Consider the following 17,274-nt stretch of genomic DNA (forward strand, 5'->3'; position numbering starts at 1 on the left):
CAAGTGACGTAGATTTGCCTGCAACTGCCCCTCAACCAATCACAACCGGAGATTTGACAACTGGAACTTTGGCCCACATGGCGGATTATGCCTTACGTATCCTAAAAAGGGACACACGCATTACGAAAATGATGAACGATGACGATTACTGGTTGGCCTGCCTCCTTGATCCACGCTATAAAGGCAAATTGCAAAATATTATGCCACATGAGAACTTGGAACTAATATTAGCAACCAAACAATCAACTCTTGTTGACCGTTTGCTTCAGGCATTCCCAGCACACAGCGCACGTGATCGTTCTCACACGAGCTCCAGGGGGCAGCAGACTAGGAGTGTTAGGGGTGCACACATCAGAAGTGGCGTTGGACAGAGGGGTTTTCTGACCAGGTTGTGGAGTGATTTTGCTATGACCGCAGACAGGACAGGTACTGCTGCATCAATTGAAAGTGACAGGAGACAACATTTGTCCAGTATGGTTACTAACTATTTTTCATCCCTTATCGATGTTCTCCCTCAACCGTCATTCCCATTTGATTACTGGGCCTCCAAATTAGACACCTGGCCAGAATTGGCAGAATATGCATTGCAGGAGCTTGCTTGCCCGGCAGCAAGTGTCCTATCAGAAAGAGTATTCAGTGCTGCAGGTTCAATATTAACCGAAAAAAGGACTCGTCTGGCTACCCAAAATGTTGACGATCTAACATTCATTAAAATGAACCACAACTGGATTTCGAAATCTTTTGCCCCACCTTGCCCGGCCGACACCTAGCTTTCCTATGAAAGGCTCTTGCCTGTGAATTACTTTTCTAATGTCTAATTTGCTGCAGCTGATTGTACAGCATACGACATGTTTACACCTCCCTAAATGGCCAAACTCCCCACACGGGGCCGTGGTATCGCAACTTGGTGCAAGCACCCGTGAGACTGCTGTTTGTCTGAAGAGGTGGGTGTGCTCGCTTTTGGTTGACGGCATTGCTACTGGGTCCCTCATAGTACAATGTAGTGTCTCTGGCGGTGGTGGTGCACACCCAACGTCAGACACACCGTTGTAACATGAGGGGCCCTGGGGCGGTCCCGCCGGCCTCTAGAGAGTTCCCCCCTACCCCAGCTCAAAATGTGCTCTACCACATGCAAAATTATGTCGCACAGCTCCACCAATCTTTAGTCTATTCGCTGACATCATTCAGTGTCTGGCACTGACAATACAAATTTGTAGACATCTACGATGCAACTTAAAGTAGTCTGTGTCTGTGTCCGATATTGGCACCATTAAATAGTTACTGCCAAATTACTATGTCAGAAACTCAGCAGATGAGCCCACCCCTGTACCTAAGTATGCCACCTTTTTTTTTGTTTTGGTTGTTTTGCGAGACATTAACATCTATTTATATTTTGGGAGTACTGGGACAGACACTCCTTGCACTACTCCTCCACTCACCACCAAGCTGCCCGTGTATCCATGTAACCGCTGTAAAACTGCCATGAGCCTATTGTTTGTTATTTTAGGCCTTTGAAGCCTGTCTGCGGTCCCTCCTTCCACTAGTCCTCCACTGACCAGACCACTGCTGCCCGTGTACCCCTGGAACCAATTATAAAGTGCCTACAGCCAGCCCATTTTTTTATGTTAGGCCTTTGAAGCCTGTCTGCGGTCCCTCCTTCCACTAGTCCTCCACTGGCCAGACCACTGCTGCCCGTGTACCCCTGGAACCAATTATAAAGTGCCTACAGCCAGCCCATTTTCTTATGTTAGGCCTTTGAAGCCTGTCTGCGGTCCCTACTTTAAATACTCCTCCACTGACCACCAAGCTGCCTGCCCGTGTATCCATGTAACCGCTGTAAAACTGCCATGAGCCTATTGTTTGTTATGTTAGGCCTTTGAAGCCTGTCTGCGGTCCCTACTTTAAATACTCCTCCACTGACCACCAAGCTGCCTGCCCGTGTATCCATGTAACCGCTGTAAAACTGCCATGAGCCTATTGTTTGTTATTTTAGGCCTTTGAAGCCTGTCTGCGGTCCCTCCTTCCACTAGTCCTCCACTGACCAGACCACTGCTGCCCGTGTACCCCTGGAACCAATTATAAAGTGCCTACAGCCAGCCCATTTTTTTATGTTAGGCCTTTGAAGCCTGTCTGCGGTCCCTCCTTCCACTAGTCCTCCACTGACCAGACCACTGCTGCCCGTGTACCCCTGGAACCAATTATAAAGTGCCTACAGCCAGCCCATTTTCTTATGTTAGGCCTTTGAAGCCTGTCTGCGGTCCCTCCTTCCACTAGTCCTCCACTGACCAGACCACTGCTGCCCGTGTACCCCTGGAACCAATTATAAAGTGCCTACAGCCAGCCCATTTTTTTATGTTAGGCCTTTGAAGCCTGTCTGCGGTCCCTCCTTCCACTAGTCCTCCACTGACCAGACCACTGCTGCCCGTGTACCCCTGGAACCAATTATAAAGTGCCTACAGCCAGCCCATTTTCTTATGTTAGGCCTTTGAAGCCTGTCTGCGGTCCCTACTTTAAATACTCCTCCACTGACCACCAAGCTGCCTGCCCGTGTATCCATGTAACCGCTGTAAAACTGCCATGAGCCTATTGTTTGTTATTTTAGGCCTTTGAAGCCTGTCTGCGGTCCCTCCTTCCACTAGTCCTCCACTGACCAGACCACTGCTGCCCGTGTACCCCTGGAACCAATTATAAAGTGCCTACAGCCAGCCCATTTTCTTATGTTAGGCCTTTGAAGCCTGTCTGCGGTCCCTACTTTAAATACTCCTCCACTGACCACCAAGCTGCCTGCCCGTGTATCCATGTAACCGCTGTAAAACTGCCATGAGCCTATTGTTTGTTATGTTAGGCCTTTGATAGCCTGTCTGCGGTCCCTACTTTAAATACTCCTCCACTCACTACCAAGCTGCCTGCCCGTCTATCCATGTAACCGCTGTAAAACTGCAATGAGCCTATTGTTTGTTATTTTAGGCCTTTGATAGCCTGTCTGCGGCCCCTACTTGCAATACTCCTCCACTGACCACAATGCTGCCTGGAGTGCCTGCCTGTGTATCCATGTAACCGATGTAAAACTGCCATGACTGCCTACTGTTTGTTATTTTAGGCCTTTGATAGCCTGTCTGCAGCCCCTACTTGCAATACTCCTCCACTGACCACACCAATGCTGCCCGTGTACCCCTGGAACCTATTTAAAAGTTCATAGAGCCTAGTTATATATTTTATTTACTATTAATAAGGCCATGATGGACTACGCTGTACCACGCTACAAGCTAACCAGTCGACACTTCTTTTGCGAGAAAAGCCATCCCAACCCTCCACCAGCATGTAGAAGACCGCATTGTCCATGCACTCTGGCAATCTGTGAGTACAAAGGTGCACCTGACAACAGACGCATGGACCTGTAGGCATGGCCACGGAAGATTACGTGTCCATTACGGCGCAATGGGTTAATGTGGTGGATGCATGGTCCACAGGGGACAGCCTACTAAGTCTGTCTGCAGTCCCTAATTCAAATTGTCCTCCACTGTCTAAATCGGAGCTTCCACCTTCTGGCTTTCGGCCTATAGTATCAGAAATTAAACTGCATTTGGCCTTCAACTTTGGTTAGGGCCTACTAACGGCTTCTGCCCCTCCCTGGTGTTGCCCTCAACTAAATAAAGCTGAGCTTCAACCTTCCGGCTCTCATTAAGTGGTTTTAAAAAAAAAAAATGGTGGTTAGGGCCTACTAACGGCTTCTGCCCCTCCCTGGTGTTGCCCTCAACTAAATAAAGCTGAGCTTCAACCTTCTGCTCCAAATTACCATTTTAAAAAATGCAATAGGCTTTTCCGGCCTACTAAAGGTGTCTGTCTGTGTGCCCCTGCCTGGTGTTGTCCTCAACTAAATAAAGCTGAGCTTCAACCTTCCGGCTCTCATTAAGTGGTTTTAAAAAAAAAAAATGGTGGTTAGGGCCTACTAACGGCTTCTGCCCCTCCCTGGTGTTGCCCTCAACTAAATAAAGCTGAGCTTCAACCTTCTGCTCCAAATTACCATTTAAAAAAATGCAATAGGCTTTTCCGGCCTACTAAAGGTGTCTGTCTGTGTGCCCCTGCCTGGTGTTGTCCTCAACTAAATAAAGCTGAGCTTCAACCTTCCGGCTCTCATTAAGTGGTTTTAAAAAAAAAAAATGGTGGTTAGGGCCTACTAACGGCTTCTGCCCCTCCCTGGTGTTGCCCTCAACTAAATAAAGCTGAGCTTCAACCTTCTGCTCCAAATTACCATTTTAAAAAATGCAATAGGCTTTTCCGGCCTACTAAAGGTGTCTGTCTGTGTGCCCCTGCCTGGTGTTGTCCTCAACTAAATAAAGCTGAGCTTCAACCTTCCGGCTCTCATTAAGTGGTTTTAAAAAAAAAAAATGGTGGTTAGGGCCTACTAACGGCTTCTGCCCCTCCCTGGTGTTGCCCTCAACTAAATAAAGCTGAGCTTCAACCTTCTGCTCCAAATTACCATTTTAAAAAATGCAATAGGCTTTTCCGGCCTACTAAAGGTGTCTGTCTGTGTGCCCCTGCCTGGTGTTGTCCTCAACTAAATAAAGCTGAGCTTCAACCTTCCGGCTCTCATTAAGTGGTTTTAAAAAAAAAAAATGGTGGTTAGGGCCTACTAACGGCTTCTGCCCCTCCCTGGTGTTGCCCTCAACTAAATAAAGCTGAGCTTCAACCTTCTGCTCCAAATTACCATTTTAAAAAATGCAATAGGCTTTTCCGGCCTACTAAAGGTGTCTGTCTGTGTGCCCCTGCCTGGTGTTGTCCTCAACTAAATAAAGCTGAGCTTCAACCTTCCGGCTCTCATTAAGTGGTTTTAAAAAAAAAAATGGTGGTTAGGGCCTACTAACGGCTTCTGCCCCTCCCTGGTGTTGCCCTCAACTAAATAAAGCTGAGCTTCAACCTTCTGCTCCAAATTACCATTTTAAAAAATGCAATAGGCTTTTCCGGCCTACTAAAGGTGTCTGTCTGTGTGCCCCTGCCTGGTGTTGTCCTCAACTAAATAAAGCTGAGCTTCAACCTTCTGCTCCAAATTACCATTTTAAAAAATGCAATAGGCTTTTCCGGCCTACTAAAGGTGTCTGTCTGTGTGCCCCTGCCTGGTGTTGTCCTCAACTAAATAAAGCTGAGCTTCAACCTTCTGCTCCAAATTACCATTTTAAAAAATGCAATAGGCTTTTCCGGCCTACTAAAGGTGTCTGTCTGTGTGCCCCTGCCTGGTGTTGTCCTCAACTAAATAAAGCTGAGCTTCAACCTTCTGCTCCAAATTACCATTTTAAAAAATGCAATAGGCTTTTCCGGCCTACTAAAGGTGTCTGTCTGTGTGCCCCTGCCTGGTGTTGTCCTCAACTAAATAAAGCTGAGCTTCAACCTTCCGGCTCTCATTAAGTGGTTTTAAAAAAAAAAAATGGTGGTTAGGGCCTACTAACGGCTTCTGCCCCTCCCTGGTGTTGCCCTCAACTAAATAAAGCTGAGCTTCAACCTTCTGCTCCAAATTACCATTTTAAAAAATGCAATAGGCTTTTCCGGCCTACTAAAGGTGTCTGCCCCTCCCTGGTGTTGTCCTCAACTGAACAAAGCTGAGCTTCCACATTCTGGCTTTCGCCCTATACTATCAGATATTAAACTGCATTTGGCCTACTAGTGTGGTTAGGCCCTTGAAACAGTGTCTGCTGCTCTTGGGTTTGCTACTCCACTGAACAAAGCAATGCCGCCTGTTTAGTCCTGTTACCAATTTTGAACTGCATGTAGCCTACTTTATTCTTTGGCCCTATATCTGTTTCCTCCTCATCCTGCCCATTGCCCAGCCACTGCTAAATGAGTCTGCTGGTACATTGACCTAGACCACTACATTCCCCTTGTACTCTACACAGCCAGAATCTGACCCTGCTGAAAGTAAGGTTCCCCTTCCCGCATGTTATACCACCTTACACAGGGACAAAGAGGAAGGTGCAGATGAAAGTGCAGGTTCCTTCATCAGGTGGGGGGGCATACTCGTTGGCGACGTCACTGGCACAGGGCCCCTCAGAGTACGCAAAAGTGTCGCTGCTGGTGGGAGGCGCCCCCGCCATGCAAACACACCGCCGTACTTTGAGGGGCCCTGTCCCTGTGGCAATGTGAACGAGTGGGCCCCCCCCTGCTTGCTCAGGATCACAGCACTTGCAACTTTTAAATACTTACCTTTCCCTGCAACACCGCCGTGACGTAGTCCGCATTTCCTGGGCCCACGAAAAACTTGAGCCAGCCCTACTCCCCCCACAACTTTCCCCCAATTCCCTATGCCCAACTATTATTATACAGTTAATTAAGATTGGCAAGCTTCAGAAACAAGAATGGATGTTTTTGGCATTAAAATGGGCACTGTAGGTGTTTTCCTGGCCTCCACTCACTGCCGACTATGCTTCCCCATTGACTTGCATTGTGTTTCGTGTTTCGGTCGATCCCCGACTTTTAGCGATAATCGGCCGACTGCACTCGACTCGACTCTGGACAAAATCGGGTTTCCCAAAACCCTACTCGATCTTAAAAAAATGAAAGTCGCTCAACCCTAGTAAACAGCTGTGCTGAGCTTCATACGTACCTACAGTTCACTGGGACAATTGTACCAGAGAAGGGATTTCAATAATTGTATATATAGACTTGCTACCTTTGGATGAGCCATATATTTTTATTGATATCTGTAATAGGATGTGTTAGAAGTTTATGAGATTGAAATGCCTGAACTTGCTATTTTTAAGACAATATTGTCAACTATAGAGGCAAGAGGCACTGAATACATCTTCTATTTTCCCCTTACTTTGTACTATTGGGTGTTTCTGGGTGAACTTAAATCAACATTCTGCCTAAGCTCACAGGAAAATATTTATTCCAAGAAGTACCGTAATATTCAATGACTTACAGAAAGCATTCTTCCAGTACGCTCTGTACCAGTAATAAAATACAGATTATTCCTGGACTTTCAAGGACATCTCACATTCTTTTATTTGACTACTGAATTTCAAAGGGAAGACAAAAATTGTTTGTTTCTTTCTGTTCACAAGAGTTTAATTGCCCCAAAGAAAGTACTATGTCCAATTAAAGAAATGTTTGCATTGTTTCTTGGTATTATAAGAAGAAGTTCATCACCTTCATCCAATTTTGCAATTCCTAGAAGATAAAAGGATGTATGAATATTGGGTTCAGGCTGTACCTATTTCTTATTTCAGTAGTCTGAGGAACTGCTAAATAAATAAATAAACAAATCATACTAGAAAACAAAAAATAAATGTACAATGCAAGCAGAAACCAAGAAATTATATCATTATTGCACATAAATAGTATAGTGGGGTCACAGAAGAACAAGCATCAATGTAAAAAAAATCATAGTTTATTTAATCATGACACAGTTAAATGGTACTTAAAACAAAACCACAGATGAAACGTTAACAGGGGCCAATTTAGGAACATGATTTTTCCTACAAAAAGCAGCTGACCAAATGGGTAGTTAATGGAATATGGACCATGCCAGGGTATCATGAATATTATTAAAAAAAATAAAGAGTAATACATAAAAATAGTGCTATATTATATGATAATTATCAGTAAGGGTAAAGTGCATGTTCTTAAATAGGTTATCCATTACCCTAATTTAGTTACTAATTTTATCAAAAATGCCTAAGAATAATGCTACTAAAGAACCCCAAATACACTTTCTGCCAATTTTCACGTTGGTTTATGCCTTTCAGCTCTGTTGTTAGAGCGATCACTTCCTTTTCAGAATCCTCTGACTACATTTCACATCAGACTGGCGGTGAAATTCATCTGTGTGCAGAGCTGTTGCAGATTTAAAAAAAAAAAAAACTATTTTTTTTTCAGTTGCTAATGTGATTCAGCACTCCATATCTCACCTAGTCATTTAGTGTCGGTGAAATTCATCTGTGTGCAGAGTAAAAAAAAATTTTTTGGCGTGACAAACAGAATACAGCAGGAAAGGACAAGGCACACTGACCCATAGGTAAAATCACAAAAACTTTATTCTGGCATGTCAAGCCATAATTAAAAACATGAAAAACACCTGATGCGTTTCTGACGCAGTAAAATTCAATTGCTTCTCCTTTCCTGTTATGGCTGTGCTCACCAGCGGGACTGGCACCAACCTGTTTGTTGATTGGACTCAGCCTCATTTAGTCAGATACCTTGTTACATTGACAGCTCCCTGAACCTCTCTGCTACACTCAAAATACAGCAGGCTAGATCTGAGTTTGAAATTGTTTGGAACATATAATCTATTGTATACAGGTTTCATCCACACTAAAAAAATACTTTCTTACGTTACTAATGTGATACAGTAGGGGAGATCTCACTTTGAAATTGTTTGGAACATAAATGCTTTGTTATACAGGCCTCATTCACGCTAAAAAAATTACTTTCTTCTGTTACTAACGTGATTCAGTAGGGGAGATCTCACTTTCAAATTGTTTGGAGCATATATTCTTTGTTATACAGGCCTCATCCACAGTAAAAAGATACTTTCTTCTGTTACTATAGTGATTCAGCATGCCATATTTCACCTTGTCATTTAGTGCTGCTGAAATTCAGTTGTGTGCAGAGCTAGTGCAGAGTAAAATAATCGAATTTTTTGTTGCTAATAGTGTACTCCTACCATTCTGTCTGAGCAACATGAGTGGGAAAAAGCGAGGTTGTGGTGGAAGAGGAATAGGCTTAGTGTTTAAGGTGTATGTGGGGTAAGTGGTAATGCTAGTAAAAGTGCTAGTGAACCAACACTGTCACGTCCTATCCAAACACAACTGACAACTTATGTTACTGGATGGGCTACTGCACTATCTTTCTTTGGCAGCTGCACAGCATGTGCTCGTCAGGATGGCACAGCTTTAAGTGGCCTCTCCTTCTCTTCCTCCACTTCAACATGACACACACTACAGTCCACAGAGATGGCACCCCAATTACCCTTGCTTCCCCCCACGTCACAACTCTCCAACCGCCCAACTGACTGTAGGGAACTACAATTGGGTGAGTCTGCATAGCTGTTCACACATTATATGTCATGGGCATCAGAAGTGTACTCCAAAGATTTACAGAGTCAAGAGGAGGAAACCATCTGAATCAATGCCCAAATTTTTTTAGCTTGGATCTGGGGCAGGACGAAGTAGGGTCCGAGCAGCATCCTGACCCTCGTCACCAGACATTAACCCCCTGGGAGGGAGGTTATTCTGATGAAACTTAGATATCTGAGGCTCACGCAGACTTTACTCTGCTGTTAGGGCAGGAAGAGGATGAGAGTGACTGTCAGGGAGAGGAATGGGATAACACAGAGTATGATGATGAGGTTGTAGATTCCACTTGGTGTGAACCCAGAGGCATGTAGCTGAGTTGGTCATCTGAAGAGGCAGAGGAGGAGGAAGACAAGGAACACTGCATCCTCAGCCACAACTGTGGCTGTGGCCAGCACCGTTCCCGGGTCTGCAACTTGCAGGGGCGGGAAAGGTTGCCTAGCGTGGGCCTTTTTTGACACCTAAAAGGATGAGCTAACTCACCTTATCTGCCAACTTTGCAAGAAAAAACTGAGTAGAGGGAAAAGGTGCAATAATTTGACTACTTCATGCATGAATTTTCACATGTGCAATCAACATGCGTTACTTTGGCAATCGCACTGGGATAAAATTTGGACCAGCGGACCTCAACAACCATCAGCTGCCCCATCAACCGCATCTTCTGCTTCTTCCTCCTCCTCTGTTACCATGCCAAGAATTGTCACGCAAGTCTCCAACCACAGAACCTCCGGTTCTTTACCCACTCCAGTCAGGAGTGAGAGCGCGTCAGCTGTAATGGAAGCGGACACGCCTATTGTTTTTGACTGATCTCAGAGAATGACTTTATCAATCCACTGTAACATCTTCTCCTTTACCTCACTTACGGTCCAGCAGTTTGTCTGGTTCACCGTATTCCACCCGCTCTTAGCACTGTAGCCAGCCCTCGGTCCTGCAGTTGTAGTCACGTAAAAGAATGTTTCCTCCTACATATAAAAAAGCTGAGAGGTTGAACTCCACCATCTCCAATCTGTTGGCCACATAAATGCTGCCTTTCCACCTGGTAGATACAGATGGATTCTGAAAGCTGATGGCCATTGCAGTCCACCAGTACCAGTTGCTCAGTCACCATTACTTCTCTAAGAAAGCTGTGCCTGAGCTACACTAGCATGTTGCAGACAACATCACCAATTCCTTGACTAACTCTATGCCTGTCAGGGTGCATTTCACAACAAACACTTGGATGAGTAAGCATGGCCAAAGGTGTTACATCTCGCTGACTGGGCACTGGTGATCCTGGTGGCTGTCGGGGAAGGCGGGGAAAAGGCTGCTCCACAAGTCTTGGAATCCCCAAGTGTTGTGAACTATACTTCTTGGCTCCCTCTTGTGGTCACTAGTGGTTTGGCACTTGGATTGTCCTTTCCCAGGTTGGTACTCACCTGCTTCGTTAGGCCTGGGGTGTTGCTATTTAAACTTCCTGGATTCTCAGTCCAGTGCCTGGCATCGTTGTAATCAGTTCACTTCTGTTTGCTCCTGTCTGCAGGTCCTGGTTCTTTGCAAGATAGCTATGTCCTGCTTTCGTACTTTTGATCATTTGCATTGTTCATATTTTTTGTCCAGCTTGTACAAAATGTGATTCCTGTTATCGCTGGAAGCTCTAGGGGGCTGATATTCTCCCCCCACGCCGTCAGTCGGTTTGGGGGTTCTTGGATATTCAGCGTGGATATTTTGCAGGGTTTTTTGCTGACCATATAAGTCTTCTTACTATATTCTGCTATTAGTCGGTGGGCCTCTCTTTGCTAAATCTAGTTCATTCTTACATTTGTCTTTTCTTCTTACCTCACCGTTATTATTTGTTGGGGGCTTGTATTAATTTGGGGTCTTTTCTCTGGAGGCAAGAGAGGTTTTATTTTCCCTGATAGGGTTAGTTAGTTCTCCGGCTGGCGCGAGACGTCTAGGATCAACGTAGGCACGTTCCCCGGCTGCTGTTAGTGTTTTGTGCTAGGATCAGGTATATGGTCAGCCTAGTTACCACTTCCCTATGAGCTGGTATTTATGTTTTGCAGACTTTGCTGTAATCTCTGAGGTCCCCTGCCATTGGGATCATAACACCCAAGGCTATCAGGACAAACCTCTGTATTTCACACTTCCTGCACTGCTTCTGCCTCCTGCACCTCCTCTGGGGCCTCCACCTGGGCCCTCAACCTCTTCCTTAATGAGACACACATTCCAACAGTGTAGAACGAATATCCACCACCTTTATACTGTGCAGACTGGGCTCATCACAATTAGGCAGTGTTAAAATTGATATGCCTTGGAGATCGCAGTCATACAGCTGAAGAGATGTAGACAGCTCTCCAGGCCGAGTTTGAGCAATGGCTGTCTCCACTGAACCTGGATGAACCAGGGAAGGCCGTGTCCGATAACGGTGCGAACCTGGTGGCAGCCCTACACTGAGGCAAGCTCACATACATGCCTTGCATGACTCATGTTCTCAACCTGGTGGTATAGTGATCTCTCCTCCACTATCCTGCCCTGGGTGAGCTGATGCAGAAAGCACGGAAGCTGTTTGCTCACTTCCACCATTCCCATTCCTCAGGTCATTGACTTGCATCAATAGAGAGGTCTTTGTCCATGCCAGCTAAGAGGTTGATATGTGATGTGCCGACAAGGTGGAATATCACTTTGCACATGTTGCAGTGACTGTGGCAGCAGCAACGAGCCCTGACGCAGTATCTCATGTCGTATATCCTGTGCCAATGCAGTACAAACATGGCGCATATCATGTTGATGGAGTGAGCACAGATTAAGGACCTCTGCACAGTTTCGAAATAGCTACTAAGATGGTTAGAGCTGACGATGCCATCATCAGCATCACTATTCCGGTCATCTATGTGCTGGAGCAGACTTTGAATAGCCTGCTGGAGGAGATGGTGGTCCCAGAGGAAGAGGAGGATGCGGAAAAGACAACAATGTCTCAAAGTTCCAGACTGTCATCACAAAGGCAGGTGCCAAGGGAGGGTGGATTACTGCGTTCAAGGGAGGCTGGTGAAACCAGATAAACTGTTGGTAAAGGTGCAAGAGCTGAGGAACAAATGAAGGAGGAAGAGGTGATGGGCAAGCAACTGTCAGGTGGTGAAGAAGATAATCATCCCCTCTCTGTGGTTCATGGTTGGTGGGAGGGGAAGACGGAAACAAGCATCAGTATTGCCCAGCCACCAACACAGTATGGGCTTGCACCTCATGGAAGAGCCTGATATGTGAGTGCCTTTTTGCTGTACTATCTGCAACATGATCACCGTATAGTTATGATTCGAAATAGTGCTGGTTACTGGGCTTCCAATCTGTTAGATCCACATTAGATCCAAGCTGTAAGAGTAAATATTGCCAGATGTTTCCTGCCCTGGAAAAGGACCTGCGAATGCTGGAGTATCAAAACATGCTTTTACACAACCTTAAAAGAGGTTTTCCCCAAGGCAGCAGTGAGGCACACAGTGCGCATCACAGCTTTTGACTTCCAACCAATTCTTCAACACCAAAAAATTAGCAACGACAGCAGTACTGTAAGTGGCAGAAGCAATTTCTGCGAGTCCTTTGACTCATTTTTTAAATGACAGGTGGTGAACGACTGGAGAGGATGGTGCATGAGTATCTAAAACTCAATATCAATACCATCAAGGAGGGTTTGGACCCTTTCATATTTTGGTCTTCAAAAATGGATGAGTGGCCTGAGCTTGCCTGTCACGCCTTGAAGGTTTTATCATGCCCGGCAGCCAGCATTCTCTCAGAATGTGTCTTCAGCGGTGGTGGTGTCCTGACAGATAAGCGCTGCCAGCCGTCCCCTGAAAGTGTAGACCACTTAACTTTCATCAAGACGAAGAATTCATGGATCTCCAAGGACTTTTGCACCCCAATCACAGACTGTACAGACTAGATGTTGTAGTTTATAGTGTGCTGCATTGATGTTGCGTAATTGCAGTTTGTGATATATTTATTGGAGCTTCTGTGGCTGCTGTTGCTGCTGCTTCTGCTGCAGATGTTAACACTAATTTGTGGAAATGTGAACACTCCTGATTGGGCCTCCATCTTCTGGGTTGGCTGTAGTGGAAGAGATGTCAATCCCCATTATACTATTTCTACTCTGGTGAAAATTCATTCCAGTTTGGTGGTGTCAGGCCCTAATTTTTTTAAATTTGAAGACTCCTGATTGGGTCTCCAATCCATCTGCTGGGTTAGCTCTAGTGGAAGAAGTATCAGTCCCCGATATACTAGTTCTACTCTATTGCAATTGATGCCAATTTGTTGGTGTCTGCCACTAATTTTTGGAAATGTATAGGCTCATGGTTGGGTCTCCTTCATATGTGTTGCCCGTAGCAGTAGATCTCTGAGACCGGCAGGCCTCCACTTCCTTTGAGTCAACTCCTCGTATTGCTATCCTTACATTTTTCTGACAATAGTAATCTATGAAACTGATATTTGTGCCACCTGAATGTGGCTGAGCGTCAAAGCAGGTTGAACTATTGCATGTGCTATCAGAGCTCCCAGCACAGCAGGCCTACACCGATGCCTCACCCACCTCGTCTTAATTTAAAGTTCAATTCAAAGCTGTAAATGCTGGCCCAGACCCTGATACCTCATGCATTGCTGATTGCTACTGTGCCATTCTAAAATTTGGACTGTGGACCAATTTAGGTAACTTTCGTGGTGTCTGCCCCTAATTTGATGTGTTTTGGCAGCTTTCGGGCCCATTTGAAGGTGTTGTGTATGCGTTTGTTTCTGCCTCCCAATGACTCCAATGGCGTTTGGCTATGTTCGAAGAATATTCGATAAATAAATCGTCGAGTTTTGCAATATCGGCAATTGTAATCCGAACCAAAGATTTAAATATTCGCTTATCTCTATTAATGACTCTGAAAACCTGCTAATGAAGCATCTGTGCCAATTTTAAATGTGTAAAAGCACAAGATTGACATCAGACTTTTTGTATGGAGGACGGAAACACAGGTCAGAGAGCAAGTCGGGACATACACACAAGAGCAGGCACACATACAGAGAAAGACGATTGATAACAGAGTAACCTAGGTCAGCTGCTCAGGCCGATGGACCGGAAACTATCACTGACACCGGACCTTGGTCATATGGGAACTAAATAGCTACCCTCACCCCAGAGAGAGGCAGATAGAATTAACCCCTGTCTGACCAGGATGGGATAAAGACAAAACCCTGTTCTGAATCATGACACTATTGCTATGGAAGCAAGTATTAACGTTGACAAGGGCCTGTGCTAAGTTTTAGCAGAAAATGTTAGTCATTTTAAAATTCTGATTAAGTGAAATTTACCATGTCATGTGAAGAAACTTCTGCAAAAACTTTCCAAAGGTGTTTTGTTTTTGCAATATTATGTTTAGGATTACTAAAGGCGCACTTTATTGTATAGCCAGCATCGGCAAACAGGCTGCACAAGTGATGTGATGGGAAGTGCAGGGGCAACTCCTTCACATCACCTGCCACCACTGCCAGCTTCTATTGATCTGCCAAGAGAGCTGTGTGTGCCGACCCTCACTTCAGCCAGCACAGTCAGAGGCACAGCTGACTGTGTAAGGCTGAGTCAGAGAGGAGACACACACAGGCATGCAACAGCTGACCCACAGCCACCTGTTTTCTGTGCTGAGTCTCAGGCTCCTCATCCTCAAAATTGCGGACAGAGGTGGTCTAATGCTGATTGGCTGAAATGCAGCCAATCAGCATTAGTTTTCTTTGTGTGATCTCACAGCACAGCTCAGGCAAGGCGTTGTGCTGTGAATGGTCGGCTGTCCTGCCCAAGCAGCACAGCAGTATCGTATAGAGGAGCAGAAGGAAATTTATGACTGCAGTAGTGTATGTGTTTGTAAGTAAAATATAAGATGCCTGCAACCTGACTAGTTCTCCAGCCACTGAGGCATTTAGGGGAGAGGGCCCCTATGCAATCTTACAGTGACACTGGAAAGGGGGCCCACAGTAAACTTCTAATTTCCTGTGGGCCCCTCCCCTATTTTGTTAATCACTACTATTTTATTGTGGGTCCCCTTACCCCCTCTGAGCAGGCCCACAGTAAAATAGAGGTGAAACACTGGGGGAGGGGGCTCACAGGAAAATAGAGATGAAACAGTATGGGAGGGAGCCCACAGGATATTGGGTGAAACAGTGGGGAAGGGGATCCTCAGATATTTAACACATTCACAACATCCAACTTACTACTATTTTAATGTGGGTCCCCTTACCCCCTCTGAGCAGGCCCACAGTAAAATAGAGGTGAAACAGTAGGGGAGGGGGCTCACAGGAAAATAGAGATGAAACAGTATGGGAGGGGGCCCACAGGATATTGGGTGAAAGAGTGGGGAAGGGGATCCTCAGATATTTAACACATTCACAACATCCAACTTACATGTATGGCGCATGTTAAATGCCACTGTCAATCTCTGACAGTGGCATTTAACACGTGCCAACATGCGTGCGCATCATTCCCTCACATATCGGCACACCCATAATGTGATCGCGGGTCACCAATGGGTTGTCATGACAGCCAGGCGTCAGCTTCCTGTGGCCGTGCTTCAAAGGAGACGGTGATTTCTGCTCTATGCAGCGATGCTGTGGCATCATTGTATACAATAGCACATGCGAGCGAATGATCTCATCTTCATGTCCCCTAAGGGGTTTAACTATACCAGTGGAAAGTAAAAAAATATATTAAAAAATACCTAAAAGTCCAAATCATCCCCTTTTATTCCATTGAAAATAAAGATATTTAAAAAAAAACAAAAAAAACAACAACACATATTTGGTATTGCCACGTTCAGAAAAGTCTGATTAATCAATATATAAAAACAATTAACCTGATCTGCAAACACCGAAAACAGAAACAATTCAAGAATGCCAAATGTCCTTTTTTTCTGGTTGCCACAATTCCACAAAAAAAGCTGCAACAAGTGATCAAAACATCACATCTATCCCAAAACGGTACTAATATACTGTATGATAAACGTCAACTCAGGCCGCAAAAAATAAGCTATCATACAGCTTCCCTGTGTGTAATAAAATACGCAGCAGTTGCCGTCTTCTGCAGCTGTTTCGTTGCTTTGGTCTTCTTTGCTGCAGTGGAATATGACCACCAGTAAGTATTTTACTACACACACAGGACCTACATTACTGATATCACTCCTATGGTTAAATAAAAAATACCTGGAGTGGTATTTTAAGGAAGATACAGGTGCATCTCACAAAATTAGAATATCATCAAAAAGTTAGTTTATTTCAGTTCTTCAATGCAAAAAGTGAAACTCATATATAATATAGAGTCATTACAAACAGAGTGATCTATTTCAAGTGTTTATTTCCGTTAATGTTGAAGATTATGGCTTAGAGCCGATGAAAACCCAAAAGTGATTATCTCAGTAAATTAGAATAATTAACAAAATACACCTGCAAAGGCTTCCTAAGCATTTTAAAAGGTTCCTTAGTCTGTTTCAGTAGGCTTCACAATCATGGGGAAGACTGCTTACTTGACAGATTATCAGAAGTCAGTCATTGACACACTCCACAAGGAGGGTAAGCCACAAAAGGTCATTGCTAAAGAAGCTGGCTGTTCACAGAGTGCTGTATCCAAGCATATTAATGGAAAGTTGAGTGGAAGGAAAAAGTGTGGTAGAAAAAGGTGGATGAGCAACCAGGATAACGGCAGACTTGAAAGGATTGTTAAGAAAAGGTCATTCAAAAATTTGGAGTGGACTGCTGCTTGAGTCATTGCTTCAAGAGCCACCACACACAGACGTATCCAGGACATGGGCTACAAGTGTCGCATTCCTTGTGTCAAGCCTCTCATGAACAAGAGACAACACCAGAAGAGTCTGGGCCAAGGAGAAAAAGAACTGGACTGTTGTTCAGTGGTCCAAGGTGTTATTTTCAGATGAAAGTAAATTTTGCATTTCATTTGGAAATCAAGGTCCCAGAGTCTGGAGGAAGAGTGGAGAGGCACACAATCCAAGCTGCTTGAGGTCTATTGTGAAGTTTCCATAATGGTTTGGGGAGCCATGTCACCTGCTGGTGTAGGTCCACTGTGTTTTATCAAGACAAAAGTCAGTGCAGCCGTCTACCAGGAAATTTTAGACCACTTCATGCTTCCCTCTACCGACAAGCTTTTCGGAGATAGAAATTTAATTCTCCAGCAGGACTTGGCACCTATCCACACTGAAAAAAG

General features: G+C 44.9%; 1 protein-coding gene across 1 annotated transcript in view; it reads right to left on the reverse strand.

Annotated features, from left to right (window-relative positions):
• Positions 1–6,875: 6,875 nt before the first annotated feature.
• The window catches only part of TNFSF13B (TNF superfamily member 13b), a 173,657-nt gene continuing 163,258 nt past the window's right edge, over positions 6,876–17,274 (reverse strand). Inside the window, 1 exon segment of the mRNA XM_077297025.1 lies at positions 6,876–7,161. Within this exon segment, the coding sequence (XP_077153140.1) occupies positions 7,049–7,161 (113 nt within the window). The 3' untranslated portion in view covers positions 6,876–7,048.

Source organism: Ranitomeya variabilis, chromosome 3 (genome assembly GCF_051348905.1).
Source record: "Ranitomeya variabilis isolate aRanVar5 chromosome 3, aRanVar5.hap1, whole genome shotgun sequence".
Classification (NCBI taxonomy): domain Eukaryota; kingdom Metazoa; phylum Chordata; class Amphibia; order Anura; family Dendrobatidae; genus Ranitomeya; species Ranitomeya variabilis.